This window comes from Jatropha curcas, chromosome 11, assembly GCF_041381405.1.
Source record: "Jatropha curcas cultivar XTBG-Jc1 chromosome 11, XTBG_Jcur_1.0, whole genome shotgun sequence".
Lineage (NCBI taxonomy): Eukaryota > Viridiplantae > Streptophyta > Magnoliopsida > Malpighiales > Euphorbiaceae > Jatropha > Jatropha curcas.
Genome location: NC_143161.1, coordinates 8,280,518 through 8,296,466, shown reverse-complemented (window position 1 = coordinate 8,296,466; position 15,949 = coordinate 8,280,518). Strand labels below are relative to the sequence as shown.

The following is a 15,949-nucleotide window of genomic DNA, read 5'->3' as shown; positions in this document are numbered from 1 at the left end:
ATGTTGCCGAACAACTTTACGTTTTGATAAAATACTTAAAAAACGGTTGCCGAATACAATTTTATAGTTTTTTTTTGCCGTTTAATTTTTTATAAAAGACAAAAACGCTCTTTCTTTTCATATAATTACAAAAGGATAAAATTATATAAGAATAAAGTCGGAACACTTTTTAAATAATTTTTATTGTTATTGATTTGATCCATAATCGTGGCTATGGATCAGTCTAGGCAAGTAATTTTCTTTTTTGTAAACACGCAATGCAAGACACTGGCACAACCAAATCCAAATGTGTAATATTTTAGGGCGTATGACCATAATAACGGGTTTTATGAATTTATCAAAATAATGAAAATTTTATTGAGAAATTTTAAGAAAATTCAATAAACATGAAGATGTATGAAATATAAGCAGATTCAATATAATCAAAACGCGATTTGTAAAGAAAATATATTAAAACACTGGAAATAATCCACTTGTACGTGTAAGTAAATTCAATGTATCTGACACACTAAATTTATCAATAAAAATGTTTTTTTATTGAAATGATGATATTTATAAACATACTGAGAAAAAGAAAATGATAAATGACAACAAAATTTTTTAAAAAAATTTCTATTTTCATTGGTTTAGTCTATGAAAAGGTCTATGAACCCAATCTATATAAGTTTAGTCCTTTTTTTTTATTAAAATGCTAGAAAAAATTTAACCAAAAGATTCAAATTCAGACCAATAGGTCTACGCTTTCCACCCGAACCTAAAATCTCCATCCTAAGTGAATGAACATAAAACAAAAGCGTCAAAAACTAAAACATTATAAAGAAAATAATGAGGATCTCTCCAATAATCAAAAACTAAAACGTTATAAAGAAAATAAAGAGGATCTCTCCAATAATTAATATAACTCTTAGAATAATAAATTTCATATTTTTCAACTATTTAATAAAATGTTTAAGTTTAATTTGATCTAATTTATAAATTGGATCATTAAATATAATAATTTACATATTGACATATTTAATCCGTGTAATTTTGAAGCGTTCAATAGATTAAAGTAGAAGTTGGTACGATGGAAGGTGCACTTTTTATTAAAAGCACATAAGTAAGTTTGTGTGTTTCACGTTTTTTTTTTTTTTTTTTTTTTTTTTTTGAATAAGAAGACTTAGAAAAGGATGAACTGTGAAGATTTAATAGTTGCCTCATACACTAAAAAACTAATATTAAACCTTCATTGAGCTTCAATTACTTAAGGATCTTCAGCTTTATGGTCTTGCAATAGAGGTTTGGTACCAGCAGAAGAGGATTCCTCTCTCATTTTTTCTTCTTTTGCTTTTCCCCATATCACAGCATACACTCCAATTGATATCACTACTGCTCCAATCACACTGCAAAACCAAAATATTAGAATAAATGTTCTGAATATTAAAAAAAAAAAAGAGAGCTATGAATTGAAATTCCAAAACCCAAATGGAAAAAAGCATGAAGCAACTCAAGATTTGACTATACCTTCCAAGATGAAGAGCATCTCCTAGAAAACTGAAGCTCATAGCAGCAGCAATGGCAATTGTTAGTGGCGTAAATGATGCAACATAGACAGGACCCTTCATGCGCAGACACCATAAGTGAATAATTCCAAGTGATGCTCCCCCAAGAATTCCCTGAAAAATTACAGTCTCTAATTACATATTTCCAATTTGCTTCTAAGATAATATTGGAAAGAAACAATTTATAATTGCTTTTCAGCTGTATATAAGCACAATTTAACATATTCTTACATACCGAGTATGTAAGCACGATGAATGTTATGTCAGGCCTTATCCTCCAAGCTTTCAAATATGGTTCTGCTATAAAACAAACTGGCGCAGATACTACAGTTGTGAACAAGCAGCTGAAGAATGCTATGAGTAGCTCTGATGGGCATATTTGCATCATTTGAGTCTGTAAAGTGCAACAATATTCTGGAAATGTTTTTCTTTTTTCCTTTTCAGATAGGTTCTTGGAGATATTGAAAGGTTAATTATTACCTGAATAATAAACAAGAAAGCATAAAGAATATGTTGAAGAGCAAGTAAAAAACCACCAATGACCCAATTTGATAGTGATGAACCCAGAGACTCATTAGATGACGGTGTTGTGGATGAAGTTGATAGAATTGTTGGGCCTTTGTAGAATACCATCATTAATGCACCTAATATTGATACTAAGGTTCCAGTGATTTTACTCTGAGTGCTTTTGCTCCTTAAATCCACCTTTTCCATTCTTTAAAAAAAGAGAGAGATTATTATACAAAAAGAAAAAAGAATATAGCACTGGGAGTTTAATTTTAAACATATATTCCTAATTACAGAGGTAGCAAAGTAAGAACCTGAAAAGGACTGCAAATAAGAAGGTCCATGCAGGAGTGAGATTGCTCATCGCAGAAGCCATAGTTGGAGAACTATACTTTATTCCTTTGTAACCAATAAGCTGAGAAAAAAGCCTAATCTCCAAGAAATTAGAAAAGAAAAAACCATTATTGGTTCTCCAAATTCTCCTTATGCATTTTCAATAACAAGAAGAGGGTCATGAACAAATTTCCATACCCAATAATCCCAAGTGCACAAAGTCTTGACAGAAGAGGAAATTTGAACAAGGCAACCGTCGTTCTGCTGCAAATTCAAAAACGAATCGAGTATATGATTATATTAAAGAGATACAAATTAAATCTGCAATTCAAACTAAAATTTATATGTAATAATATCTATTTCTGTTTACAAGAAGATATGCAGAGAATAGAGAGAGATACCTGCAAAGGAAAATTGGAACAGGGAGAAGGACAAGAGTGTTGAAGATGTTTGAATACAAGATGAATACATAATAGCTCAACCCTTTCAAAGAAGCAGCTTTGAACAGAGTGTTTAATCCTACACCTGCAACCAGTGTTGCAACCATAGCTACAACTGGTAAAAGTTCATTGTAAAAGTTACTTGATCCCATCTCTGTCTTTCTGATTTCTCCCTTGCAAAATTTAACTTTCTTCTATATCGAAGAAAACTTTTTATTTTGTCCGCAAGAAATTTGTTTCAAATGTTGCTGTTTCCTAGGGATGAATCAGAAGTTGTGACTTGGTCTGTCTGGCAGGGCAAACATAATGAAGATAACTTTGGTACAAATGAAGCAAAATTAGTTTGTTGTTACGAGAATTTTTTTAGTATATCAAAAAGATTAAATGTTTATTGCTAATATAATAGTGTTCCACTGACCTAATTAAGAACTAATTTATGTGTCTGGATCTGAAAAATTAATTTATGTGTCTGGATCTGAAATTTTTTTATCAACTTTATACATATTTCATTTTATTTATACAGGTATTTCCTTAAAATAATCTTTATAAATAAAAATGTGCATTAACTTTTGCCTTTGGTTTCTTTACACATGATTATACTGTCAAGAATATAAAAATAATGCAAAAAAATTAAATTACAAACAATCTTATTTTAAGACCACCAAATCAAATGATGACATGGTTTCAAATCACATGCTAATGAAACTAAAAAGAGACAAACAAAACAATTCAAATGGCTGTGATTTTTTAAGGAGAGAGAGAGAGAGAGCAATTTGTAGTTTTGTAAATCAATGCTCTTCAAATAAATTTAAAAAATGAGACAAATAAAACAATTCAAATGGCTGTGTTTGTTTCTAGAAGTGGACATTTGGAATATTCACTGGATAAATCAAAATTTATTTTTACGTAAATCGAATTGATTCAATTTAGTTTAGTTGAATTGAATTTTAACTATTTAAATTAATTTAGACTTATTTTTTTAAATTCAATAAAAATCTAACCGAATTAAAAAAACTTCAGTTCTTTCTATTATAAACTAAAATCAAACCAATTATATAAATAATAAATTGTATCTTACATTCATAAAGAGATGTAAAATTTTCAGGTTACTTTCAATTAATCAATACATCATTTGTTTGGTTGCTAACTCTTTATTTCAGGAGTATAGTTTAGTGACATTTAAGAGTTTATTTGATTTTTCACTAAAAAAAAAAGTTTATTTTTTGATAATATGAAAGATTATTATCCATATAGAAAAATATCCATGATTCATTACATAAATTTGACAATAAATATTTTTTGAAATGTTTAAACTGAGCACCGAATAAGAGTAATTTTTTTTCATTCAAGTATGAAATTTGATAAGCACGTCAATACATAACCTAATAGTAAATACATATATAACCTAACAATAGATTCGAGTTTAAATATTCTCTCTAATATTAAAAAAATATATATGGGATTTGATAAGGACAAAAACCTCAAAAATTTACAAATGAGGTGTGGTTAAGGACTAATAAAAGAAAAAATCAAAGATAAAAAATCTTTAATTACATTTTTTGGCTACATGTCATTAATGGGTGTTTGGAAGAAAGGAACTCTTTGAGTAGATCTCAAGTCACTAAAATCTTGTTCCTCACTTGATCTTTCTTCATTTGCTTTTCCCCATATCACAGTATAAAACCCCATTGATATTATTAGAGCTCCAATAATACTGCAATTACCAAAAAAAGAAAAAAAAGACAAATTAATAAAAAAATAAATAATGCTTAATTTGCTGATTTGAAATAACAAGCATGTATAATTTACCAAATATTGATATTTTCTATTGACTTAAAGAGAAACTTTCAATTAGAAAATCAATGGGTCAGATCTTGGAATGAAAAATTGATGCATATTTAAGCTGAGAAAAAACTAATTCACTGATTTTTTATTATTTATTTTTAACACAAGTTAATGGTATAAAATGCAAATTAATGAATTTTGAAGAATTTTCTTTTGTGAAATTGATAATTCCAAGGAATATATAAATGGAATACGAAAAATAATTTTTTTTAAAAAAAGATGAGCATACATACATCCCAAGATGGAGAGCATCCCCAAGAAATACGACACCCATAAAAGCTGCAATAGCAATTGACAATGGTTTGAATATAGCTACATACAAAGGCCCCTTCAAACGCAGCCCCCATGAATGAATAACGATGCTATAGCTTTGTACAAAAATTCCCTAAACAGATACCAAATCACATATTTAGATAACCTAATTAATATCACAAAAAGCCATTATCTTTTTTACCTCTTGCAATTTTATCTTAAAACTTTTTAATTTTATCAATTTTACCATAGGCTATAATTGGAAGAAAATATTATTATTTTATTATTAATACCGATAGACTATAATAAATATACCATAAGCTTATTCGTTAATATAACGAGCCCTTAAATGAGCCTAAAATCATTAGCATAGATGAGTATAAGACCGAGCATTATAAATTGAAATTCAAAGGATTCAATTCAGTAATGCTCAGTCAATTATGTATTGAATACCTGAGTCAACCGCTTGATATTAAAATTCATGTCTCTTATTCAGATAACTGGATAATAGCTGTATGCATTCTCTACAAAAGTCTCACAATTCTCTGTGTACGAACACTTAAGTTTATCTATCTCATATCAAAATAATAGTTCTTACTATTTTTCTCCCTGTTATCTTTTGTTTATTTTTGTAATTATCAAATATTAAGGCTAAAAGCCTTTAAATGGTCCTTGATCTTGCATTACTTAATTGCTAATGTAGTATTCAAATTCGGTTAATTGAGTCATTAGTTTAATAAATGACTCTCTATAATTTCTAAGTTGAAGGGTTCAATAGATATTATATATAGTTAAAAAAAAAAACACTTACCGAGCACAAAATAGCAAGTAATGCCAAATGAGGTTTTAGTAGCCAAGCATCCAAGTTGCTTTCCGCAACAAAGCATACTGGGGCGGATAGGAGGGTCACACACGAAGTGTATACAAATGTCACAATAAGCTCTTCCGGGTATATCTTCAAAATCTCAGCCTACATCAAATTAAGTCATGATGATCAAGTTCTTCCACAGAAAATTGAGCCCTCTGTTTAAATTTTTTTTTTAAATTATACTATTTCTGTGTTTTTTAAATGTGAAACGAAAGAAATTTCATATTAAAGTTCATGTGCAACTCTGGTGAGCTAATTCAGCATTTGATGCTTAATAGTTGCGACGTTTTTAGTAATAATTTAAATACTTAGACTCTATTTGTTTATGTAAAATAACTTGCAGGAAAATATTTTTCATAATTTTCCGTTGTTTGGGGCATTTAGGAAAATAAGTGAACGGAAAATATTTTTCTGGTTAAAGGAAAATTAATCATTTTTAAAGGAAAACAACTTTCCATTTTCAAGAGAGTAAAACATTTTACGAACATTGACAAACCTTATAAATTCATATTTTTAAAATTTATTAATCATTATAATCGCTACTACCAGTGACCATTTACTACCAACCACCACCACCGGCCACCACTGCCGACGACCGGCAGCCACCACCACAGGCCATCATTGACTTTTATAATTTACATTTTTTTTTCATTCTTCTCATATTAACAATAAAATTTTAAAATTTCTATTATTATTATGAGATAAAAACTTAAATATTTTTAACTAATTTCAATATTACAACCAAACAACGGAAAATAAGTTATTTGAAAAATATTATTCAAGGAAAATATTTTTTAGCAAGTTGTTTTCCTGTAAATTATTGTATGGAAACAAACGGAACATTAATTGTAATTTTTTTCATTTAAACACCAAAATAGAAAAACATTAAAAAGTTTAGACATCACTTGTATAATTAACCATATATTTTAATATTGGTATAAATTTTGAATGAGTATGTTTAGTGGTGAGGTTACGTTGTGGAGAAGGTGGGCTTGGAACCCAGAACTTAAACCAATCTCTCATTCTTTAAACAGTTTAGCTCTCTTGTTTTAAGTATTTTATATTTCGTATCTCTTAATTTAAAATCTTGATTTCACCTTTTCGTACCTGAATAATGTACCAAAGTGAACAAAGAAGATATTGTGTAGCAAGCAAGAGGCCACCAATAATCCAATCAGACATCGCAGAGGCAAGAGGCCAACGAAACGAAGTGGTGTTTGTCGGAGATATAGTGGATAAAATGGTTGGGCCTTTGTAGAAAAGAACCACCAACGCTCCTCCTATTGAAACCATAGTTCCAACAATTTTAGCTTGACTGCTTGACCTTCTCATAGCTACCTTCTCCATCCTTTACACCCAAGGAGAGGTTAGTTACTTAATTAGCAATACATTTGTTAGGATTACTTTGATTTGTAAAATTCTAAATTAACCATAAAGACAAATCACTATGGGATCTTTTATGATTAGCCTCCATAAAAAATGGATTAGACTTGAGTTTAAGGATTGAGACACACACACACACACACACACCTGAACAAAACTGCAAAGGCAAAGGTAAAAGCTGGAGTTAGGTTGCTCATGGCGGAGGAAAGAGTTGGAGAACTGTATTCTAGGCCTTTAGTTCCAACTATCTGAGTTAAGAACCTGCATAATTCTCCAGAAAACAAAAATTAATTAAAAAAAAAAAAAGAAAAAGAAAATTCAATGATAGCAAGAAAAATGAAAAAGGCAGATTGATTTATGAGATGCACTAATTACCCAATAAGCGCAAGAACACAAATTCTATAGAGAAGAGGCAACTTGATTTCTGCTGCTGCTCTGTATTCGCCATGAATAGATAATGAGAAATAAAACTACTGTTTTACTATTAGATTAGATCTATGAATAAGTTAAAAGGAAAAGATTGATTAGGAGAAACAGAAATAACTAAAGACCTGTAAAAAATGAAGGGGACAGGTAGAAGAACAAGAGTTGAAATTGCATGAGAATAAACTATGAATACATAATAACTCATCCCTTTCGAAGAAGCTGCTTTGAACAAAGTGTTTACTCCAACATTTGTGCATTCTACAGACACCATAGCTATAAAAGGAAGCAAATCTTTGTATAAAAACCTTGGACCCATTTACTTTTCTTTTCTTTTTTTTTTTTTTTTTTTAATCTCTGCAGCTCTGTTTCTGCACTGGGTCAGTTTAATGGTGGAAGAAATAAGAAGAATATAGGAAATGGAATAAACTAGCGACAAAGTGTTGTTTAATTTATCACTTCAATCAGATGTGAAAAGTATATTAATCAAATCAAACCCATGAATTATTTGGGTTTTATTTTTTTATTTTTGTAATCAGCAATAAATAAACAGAGTACTGTCTAAAGCAGGACAACTTTGCGTTTAATGATTTTTGTCCGTTACTTTTTTTCTGTTTTGATTATGATGAACAAAGTAATGAAGTATGAATAATTACACTCCACTAGCGACCACTTGCCAGCAAACAAATGAAGCATGGCACTGTCCGCAGGTTCAGTGAACCGTTGGTTTTGCTTCACTAGACCGTAATCGGCTCAGACCCATTAGTTCTGGGCTGGAGTCAGCTCCAGTGGCTGTTTGGTGCAATCGTGCAATTTTAGGGCTGTGATTTTTTTATGAGAGAGAGAGAGAGAGAGCAATTTGTAGTTTTGTAAACCAATGCTCTTCAAATAAATTTAAAAAATGAGACAAATAAAACAATTCAAATGGCTGTTTTTGTTTCTAGAAGTGGACATTCGAAATATTCACTAGATAAATCAAAATTTTTTTTACGTAAATCGAATCAAATCGAATTGATTCAATTTAGTTTAGTTGAATTGAATTTTAACTATTTTAATTAACTTAGACTTATTTTTTTAAGTTCAATAAAAATCTAACTGAATTAAAAAACTTCGGTTCTTTCTATTATAAACTAAAATCAAACCAATTATATAAATAATTAAACTAAATCAATTTGATTGGATTAATTTGTTCGGTTTTTCCCAACTTTACTCACCCGATTTGTTTAAATTATGAACTCAAATAAATTGTATCTTACATTCATAAAGAGATGTAAAATTTTCAGGTTACTTTCAATTAATCAATACATCGTTTGTTTGGTTGCTGGCTCTTTATTTCAGGAGTATAGTTTAGTGACATTTAAGAGTTTATTTGATTTTTCACTAAAAATTTTTTTTATTATTTGATAATATGAAAGATTATTATTCATATAAAAAGAAATCCATGATTCATTACATAAATTTGACAATAAATATTTTTTGAAATGTTTAAATTGAGCACCGAATAAGAGTAATTTTTTTCATTTAAATATGAAATTTGATAAGCACGTCAAGGCATAACCTAACAGTAAATATATGTATAACCTGACAATATATTCGAGTTTGAATATTCTCTAATATTAAAAAAAAAAAAAGCGATTTGATAAGGAAAAAAACCTCAAAAATTTACAAATGAGGTGTGGTTAAGGACTAATAAAAGAAAAAATCAAAGATAAAAAATCTTCAATTACATTTTTTGGCTACATGTCATTAATGGGTGTTTGCAAGAAAGGAACTCTTTGAGTAGATCTCAAGTCACTAAAATCTTGTTCCTCACTTGATCTTTCTTCATTTGCTTTTCCCCATATCACAGTATAAAACCCCATTGATATTATTAGAGCTCCAATAATACTGCAATTACAAAAATAAATAAATAAATAAATAAAAAAGACAAATTAATAAAAAATAAATAATGCTTAATTTGCTGATTTGACTTAATCAGCATGTATAATTTACCAAATATTGATATTTTCTATTGACTTAAAGAGAAACTTTCAATTAGAGAATGAATGGGTCAGATCTTGGAATGAAAAATTGATGAATATTTAAGCTGAGAAAAAACTAATTCACTGATTTTTTATTATTTATTTTTAATACAAGTTAATGGTATAAAATGCAAATTAATGAATTTTGAAGAATTTTCTTTTGTGAAATTGATAATTCCAAGGAATATATAAATGGAATACGAAAAATAATTTAAAAACAAAAAAAGATGAGCATACATACATCCCAAGATGGAGAGCATCCCCAAGAAATAAGACACCCATAAAAGCTGCAATAGCAATTGACAATGGTCTGAATATTGTTACATACAAAGGCCCCTTCAAACGCAGCCCCCATGAATGAATAACGGTGCTATAGCTTTGTGCAAAAATTCCCTAAACAGATACCAAATCACATATTTAGAAAACCTATTTAATATCACAAAAAGCCATTATCTTTTTTACCTCTTGCAATTTTATCTTAAAACTTTTTAATTTTTTCAATTTTACCATAAGGTATAATTGGAAGAAAATATTATTATTTTATTATTAATACTGATAGACTATAATAAATAGACCATAAGCTTATTCATTAATATAACAACCCCTTAAATGAGCCTAAAACCATTAGCATACATGAGTATAAGACCGAGCGTTATAAATTGAAATTCAAAGGGTCCAATTTAGTAACGCTTGGTCAACTATGTATTGAATACTTGAGTCAACTGCTTGATAATAAAACTCACGTCTCTTGTTCAGATAACTGGATAATAACTATATGCATTCTCTATAAAAGTCTCACAATTATCTGTGTACGAACACTTAATTTATCTATCTGATATCAAAATAATAGTTCTTACTATTTTTCTCCCTATTATCTTTTGTTTATTTTTGTAATTATCAAATATTAAGGCTAAAAGCCTTTAAATGGTCCTTGATCTTGCATTAGTTAATTGCTAATTTAGTATTCAAATTCAGTTAATTCAGTCATTAGTTTAATAATGACTCTCTATAATTTCGAAGTTGAAGGGTTCAATAGATATTATATATAGTTATAATTTAAGGATTTAAAAGAAAGAAAAAACACTTACCGAGTACAAAATAGCAAGTAATGCCAGATGAGGTTTTAGTAGCCAAGCATCCAAGTTGCTTTCCCCAACAAAGCATACTGGGGCGGATATGATGGTCAGACACGAAGTGTACACAAATGTCACAATAAGCTCTTCCGGGTATATCTTCAAAATCTCAGCCTACATCAAATTAAGTCATGATGATCAAGTTCTTCCACAGAAAATTGAGCCCTCTGTTTAATTTTTTTTTTTAAATTATATTATTTCTGTGTTTTTTTAAATGTGAAACGAAAGAAAATGGAATTAAAAATGAAGATAAAAAGTCAAATTTCATATTAAAGTTCATGTGCAACTCGGGTGAGCTAATTAAGCATTTGATGCTTAATAGTTGCAACGTTTTTAGTAATAATTTAAATACTTAGGCTCTATTTGTTTCTATAAAATAACTTGTAGGAAAATATTTTCTATAATTTTCCGTTGTTTTGGTCGCCTAGAAAAATAAGTCAACGGAAAATATTTTTCTGGCAAAAGGAGAATTAAGTTATTTTTTTGAAGAAAACAACTTTTCATTTTCAAGAAAGTAAAACATTTTCTGAACATTGATGGACCTTATAAATTCATATTTTTTTAAATTTATTAATTATCATAATCGCTATCATCAGTCATCATTACTACCAACCACCACCATCAGCCACCTCCACGTACGGGCCACCACCGACTTTTATAATTTATATTTTTTTTTTCATTCTTCTCATACTTAACAATAAAATTTTAAAATTTTAAAATTTCTATTATTATTAATATTTTTTATGGTTTTATGAGATAAAAACTTTTAATATTTTTAACTAATTTTCAATATTACAAGCAAACAATGGAAAATAAGTCATTTGGAAAATATTATTCAAGGAAAATGTTTTTGACTGAAAATATTTTTTAGCAAATTATTTTCTTGTAAATTATTGTACGGAAACAAACGGAAATATTAATTGTAATTTTTTTTTTTTGCTTAAACACCAAAATAGAAAAGATTAAAAAGTTCAGACATCACTTGTATAATTAACCATATATTTTAATATTGGTATAAATTTTGAATGAGTAAGTTTAGTGGTGAGGTTACGTTGTGAAGAAGGTGGCCTTGGAACCAGAACTTAAACCAATCTCTCATTAATTCTTTATCGTTCGTCTCTCTTAATTTAAAATCTTGATTTCACCTTTGCGTACCTGAATAATGTACCAAAGTGAACAAAGAAGATATTGTGTAGCAAGCAAGAGGCCACCAATAATCCAATCAGAAATCGCAGAGGCAAGAGGCCAACGAAATGAAATGGTGTTTGTCGGAGATACAGTGGATAAAATGGTTGGGCCTTTGTAGAAAAGAACCACCAACGCTCCTGCTATTGAAACTATAGTTCCAGCAATTTTAGCTTGACTGCTTGACCTTCTCATAGCTACCTTCTCCATCCTTTACACCCAAGGAGAGGTTAGTTACTTAATTAGCAATACATTTGTTAGGATTGCTTTGATTTGTAAAATTCTAAATTAACCATAAAGGCAAATCACGATGGGATCTTTTATGATTAGCCTCCAGAAAAAATGGATTAGACTTGAGTTTAAGGATTGAGACACACACACACACACACACACACACACCTGAACAAAACTGCAAAGGCAAAGGTAAAAGCTGGAGTTAGGTTGCTCATGGCTGAGGAAAGAGTTGGAGAACTGTATTCTAAACCTTTAGTTCCAACTATCTGACCTAAGAACCTGCATAATTCTCCAGAAAACAAAAATTAATTAAAAAAAAGAAAAGGAAAATTCAATGATAGCAAGAAAAATGAAAAAGGCAGATTGATTTATGAGATGAACTAATTACCCAATAAGCGCAAGAACACAAATTCTATAGAGAAGAGGCAACTTGATTTCTGCTGCTGCTCTGTATTCGCCATGAATACATAATGAGAAATAAAACTACTGTTTCACTATTAGATTAGATCTGTGAATAAGTTAAAAGGAAAAGATTGATTAGGAGAAACAGAAATAACTAAAGACCTGTAAAAAATGAAGGGAACAGGTAGAAGAACAAGAGTTGAAATTGCATTAGAATAAACTATGAATACATAATAACTCATCCCTTTCGAAGAAGCTGCTTTGAACAAAGTGCTTGTTCCAACATTTGTGCATTCTACAGACACCATAGCTATAAAAGGAAGCAAATCTCCGTATAAAAACCTTGGACCCATAGCTATATAGGAAATGGAATAAATTAGCGACAAAGTGTTGTTTAATTTATCAGTTCAATCAGATGTGAAAAGAAAATTAATCAAATCAAACCCATGAATTATTTGGGTTTTATTTTATTTTATTTTTGTAATCAGTAATTGATGCAGAGCAACTTGCATTTCAATATATAGAAAATTTGGATAGCTGCAAACGCAAGAAGAAGGGGCATGGCCGTGTCATATCCAGCACGCTTGTGCCAGCCCCTGGAAGCCTAGGACGCGAGACACACCCAAGTTTAAGAAACACATACAAGCCCGTGTCACTTTCCAACCAGCCCGTGCTAGCCTCTGGGAGTCCAGAGCACGCCCGTGCCATGTACAGCATGCCCCGTGCCAGTCTCTGGAAGCCCAGGACAAGCCCGTGTCATGTCAAGCATGCCCGTGCCACCACGCTTACTAGGGTTTTGTCTAGTTGACTTTTGTATTATTTTTAGGGTTTTATGCTTTAGCCTAACCTATAAATAGGTTATTTTGGATTATTGGCACATTCATTATCTTTTGATCATTATTCATATTTAATAAACTTCCTTGAGAGTTTAATTCTCTAATTTAGATCAAATGTCATTTATCAAAATTCCTGATGGAGTATAATCGTTATTCCCATTCACGTAACCATTCTGCATCAGTTGGTATCAAAGTCAAAAGGCGAAGTATCTCCATGGCCGACAATCATGAGACACGACTCATAGCCATCGAGAGGTGGTTCGAAGAGTTAACCGAATAGATTAGGCGGTTAACCATCGCAATCCAATAAGGCAACCTGCAACCTGCGGCTGCAACAGCAGCTCCGAATCCACAGCAACCAAATTATGCAAGACGCCAAAATCGTTATGATGGAGGCCGAGATTACAGAGGGAATGGTGACAATTTCCATGACGGATACAAGATAAAGGTAGATCTTCAACCTTTCTCAGGATTGTTAGATATGGAAAGCACTCTTGACTGACTAGCGGAGGTTGAACTTTGAGATCATGACTGTCAAGGATGAACGTAAAGTTTCCATTGTGGCCTATAAACTGAAAGGCGATGCATCAGTATGGTGGCATTCTATTCAAAACGAACGCCATCGTCGAAGGATTGAACCTATGCGAGACTGGGTTTTAATGAAACAGTTGATTGAGAAGCGATTTCTTCCCAGTGATCACTCCCAAGGAAATCGAAAGGTAGTTGAGTACATGTAAGAATTTTTGAGATTACAGGCTCGATGTGACAATTGTGAGACTGAATCCCAGCAAGTGGCTCATTATCAGAGGGGATTGAATCATAATATAATGTGTATGATGGGTGTAGCTCCGATTTTCACTGTGGCAGATGCAATTGAGATGGCCAAATGTGCGGAAGATAGAATTAATTGGCAGCCTCGACAACCACCTAATTGTAACCAGAATTTCAGGAAACCTTATTCCTCCAGAAATCAGTAGTTCAGTAGAAATTTTGGTGGACAGAACTCAAGAGCAGCCACTCCTGCCAATAACCAGAGTTCACAGTAGCTCACAATAGAAGAAAAGAAAGACTCCCAGGGAAAGGCTCCCATGGCAGACAGAAACAATAAGTCAAATCCGTATCAGAATCCAAGTGGAGATTATTGTTACCGTTGTTGAAAACAAGGGCATACATTTAATATATGTCCAGAACGTAGGGGGCTAATGATGGGCGTCGACATGTGAATGTAGTTGATGAGGTGACTGAGGTTGAAGAGGTAGAAGATGAAGATGATGGATCCATGGCTAGTTTTGAATATGGAGAAGTTACATATGTTGTTTAGAAAATTGTGTTCTCCAAAACAGGAAAATGACACTCAAGGAAGAAAAATTTTCCAAGCTAAATGTCGGGTTGGTGAAGCGGTGTGCCCACTCATTATCAACAGTTGCAGTTATGAAAATTTGATAGCTAAACAGTTGGTTGAAAAACTAAATTTACCCACAGAACCACGTTCTTCACCGTACAAGGTATGTTGTTCAGAAAATTTTATGTTCTCCAAAACAGGAAAGCGACACTCAACGAAGAAAAATTTTCCAAGCTAAATGTTGAGTTGGTGAAGTGGTGTGCTGACTCATTATCGACAATTGTAGTTGTGAAAATTTGATAGCTAAGCAGTTGGTTGAAAAACTAAATTTACCCACAGAATCATATCCTTCGCCGTATAAGGTAAGGTGGATTAAAGAGGGTCTAACAATTGAAGTAAACCGGATTTGCAAGGTTCCTATATCAATGGAAAAGTCATACTCAGACTCCGTTAGTTGTGATGTTGTGGATAAGATGCTTGTGGAGTACTGTTAGGATGTCCATGGCAGTTTGATGTTGATGCATTGCACAAGAGAAAAGAGAATTCATACTTGTTCAATTGGAAAAATAAGAAAATCATTGTCTTACCTTCTGGATCTTCTGCCAAAGCTTCTAAAGTGGAGGGGAAAATTCATAGTAGCTGTTTTTTACAATGTGCAGGAATTATCTGATGCAATTAAGAAGTTCAGAGGTGCATTGGCATTGCTGATCAAACCAGAGACAGGCTCTAATGAAGGAGCACTAGTACCCCCACCAGTCAAGGAGTTGCTAGATGGGTTTCATGCCATAGTTGAAGAACCATCTACACTTCTACCTTTGCGGGACATTCAACATGAGATTGATTTCATCCCTGGATCGAAGATACCGAAGCTGCCTTATTATAAGATGAATCCAAAGGAGAGCCAGATTCTTCAAGAACAGGTAGAAGAATTATTGAAAAAGGGACATATTCAGGAGAACATTAGTCCTTGTGGAGTTCTTGCTTTATTGGTACCAAAGAAGGATGGGACCTGGAGAATGTGTGTGGATAGCCGAGCCGCCAATAAGATCACGGTGCAGTATCGATTCCCTATTCCTCATCTGAAGGACATGTTGGACCAACTGTCAGGATCTATAGTATTTTCTAAAATAGATATTTACAGAGGGTATCATCAAATTCAAATCAAAGAGGGAGATGAATGGAAGACTGCCTTCAAGACCAAGGA

General features: G+C 31.5%; 3 protein-coding genes across 6 annotated transcripts; all 3 read right to left on the bottom strand.

The window, feature by feature from the left end:
* Positions 1-1,094: 1,094 nt before the first annotated feature.
* Positions 1,095-3,192, bottom strand: LOC105641964 (WAT1-related protein At5g40240). Its single transcript, XM_012226622.4, has 7 exons — positions 2,783-3,192; positions 2,580-2,645; positions 2,363-2,476; positions 2,022-2,256; positions 1,777-1,935; positions 1,504-1,655; positions 1,095-1,382 (listed from the first exon to the last, which is right to left on the bottom strand). The coding sequence occupies exons 1-7, from the start codon at positions 2,971-2,973 to the stop codon at positions 1,244-1,246; spliced, it is 1,056 nt and encodes a 351-aa protein (XP_012082012.3). The 5' UTR covers positions 2,974-3,192; the 3' UTR covers positions 1,095-1,243.
* A 1,045-nt stretch (positions 3,193-4,237) lies between these two features.
* LOC105643089 (WAT1-related protein At5g40230) lies at positions 4,238-8,027 on the bottom strand. Of its 3 annotated transcripts, none has more exons than XM_089716063.1 (7): positions 7,721-8,027; positions 7,545-7,604; positions 7,317-7,430; positions 6,894-7,134; positions 5,730-5,888; positions 4,900-4,945; positions 4,238-4,535 (listed from the first exon to the last, which is right to left on the bottom strand). In XM_089716063.1, exons 1-7 carry the CDS (start codon positions 7,909-7,911, stop codon positions 4,519-4,521), a joined length of 828 nt encoding a protein of 275 aa, XP_089572189.1. In that variant the 5' UTR covers positions 7,912-8,027; the 3' UTR covers positions 4,238-4,518. The 3 variants fall into 3 exon arrangements, with proteins under 3 accessions (XP_089572189.1, XP_089572188.1, XP_089572191.1); XM_089716062.1 differs by having other exon boundaries at positions 4,900-5,051; positions 7,721-8,025; XM_089716065.1 differs by lacking the exon at positions 4,900-4,945.
* Positions 8,028-9,082: 1,055 nt separating this feature from the next.
* Positions 9,083-13,042, bottom strand: LOC119369347 (WAT1-related protein At5g40230-like). Of its 2 annotated transcripts, none has more exons than XM_089716306.1 (7): positions 12,707-13,042; positions 12,554-12,599; positions 12,331-12,444; positions 11,902-12,142; positions 10,702-10,860; positions 9,855-10,006; positions 9,083-9,479 (listed from the first exon to the last, which is right to left on the bottom strand). In XM_089716306.1, the coding sequence occupies exons 1-7, from the start codon at positions 12,918-12,920 to the stop codon at positions 9,329-9,331; spliced, it is 1,077 nt and encodes a 358-aa protein (XP_089572432.1). In that variant the 5' UTR covers positions 12,921-13,042; the 3' UTR covers positions 9,083-9,328. The 2 variants fall into 2 exon arrangements, with proteins under 2 accessions (XP_089572432.1, XP_089572431.1); XM_089716305.1 differs by having other exon boundaries at positions 12,554-12,613; positions 12,730-13,042.
* Positions 13,043-15,949: the final 2,907 nt, after the last annotated feature.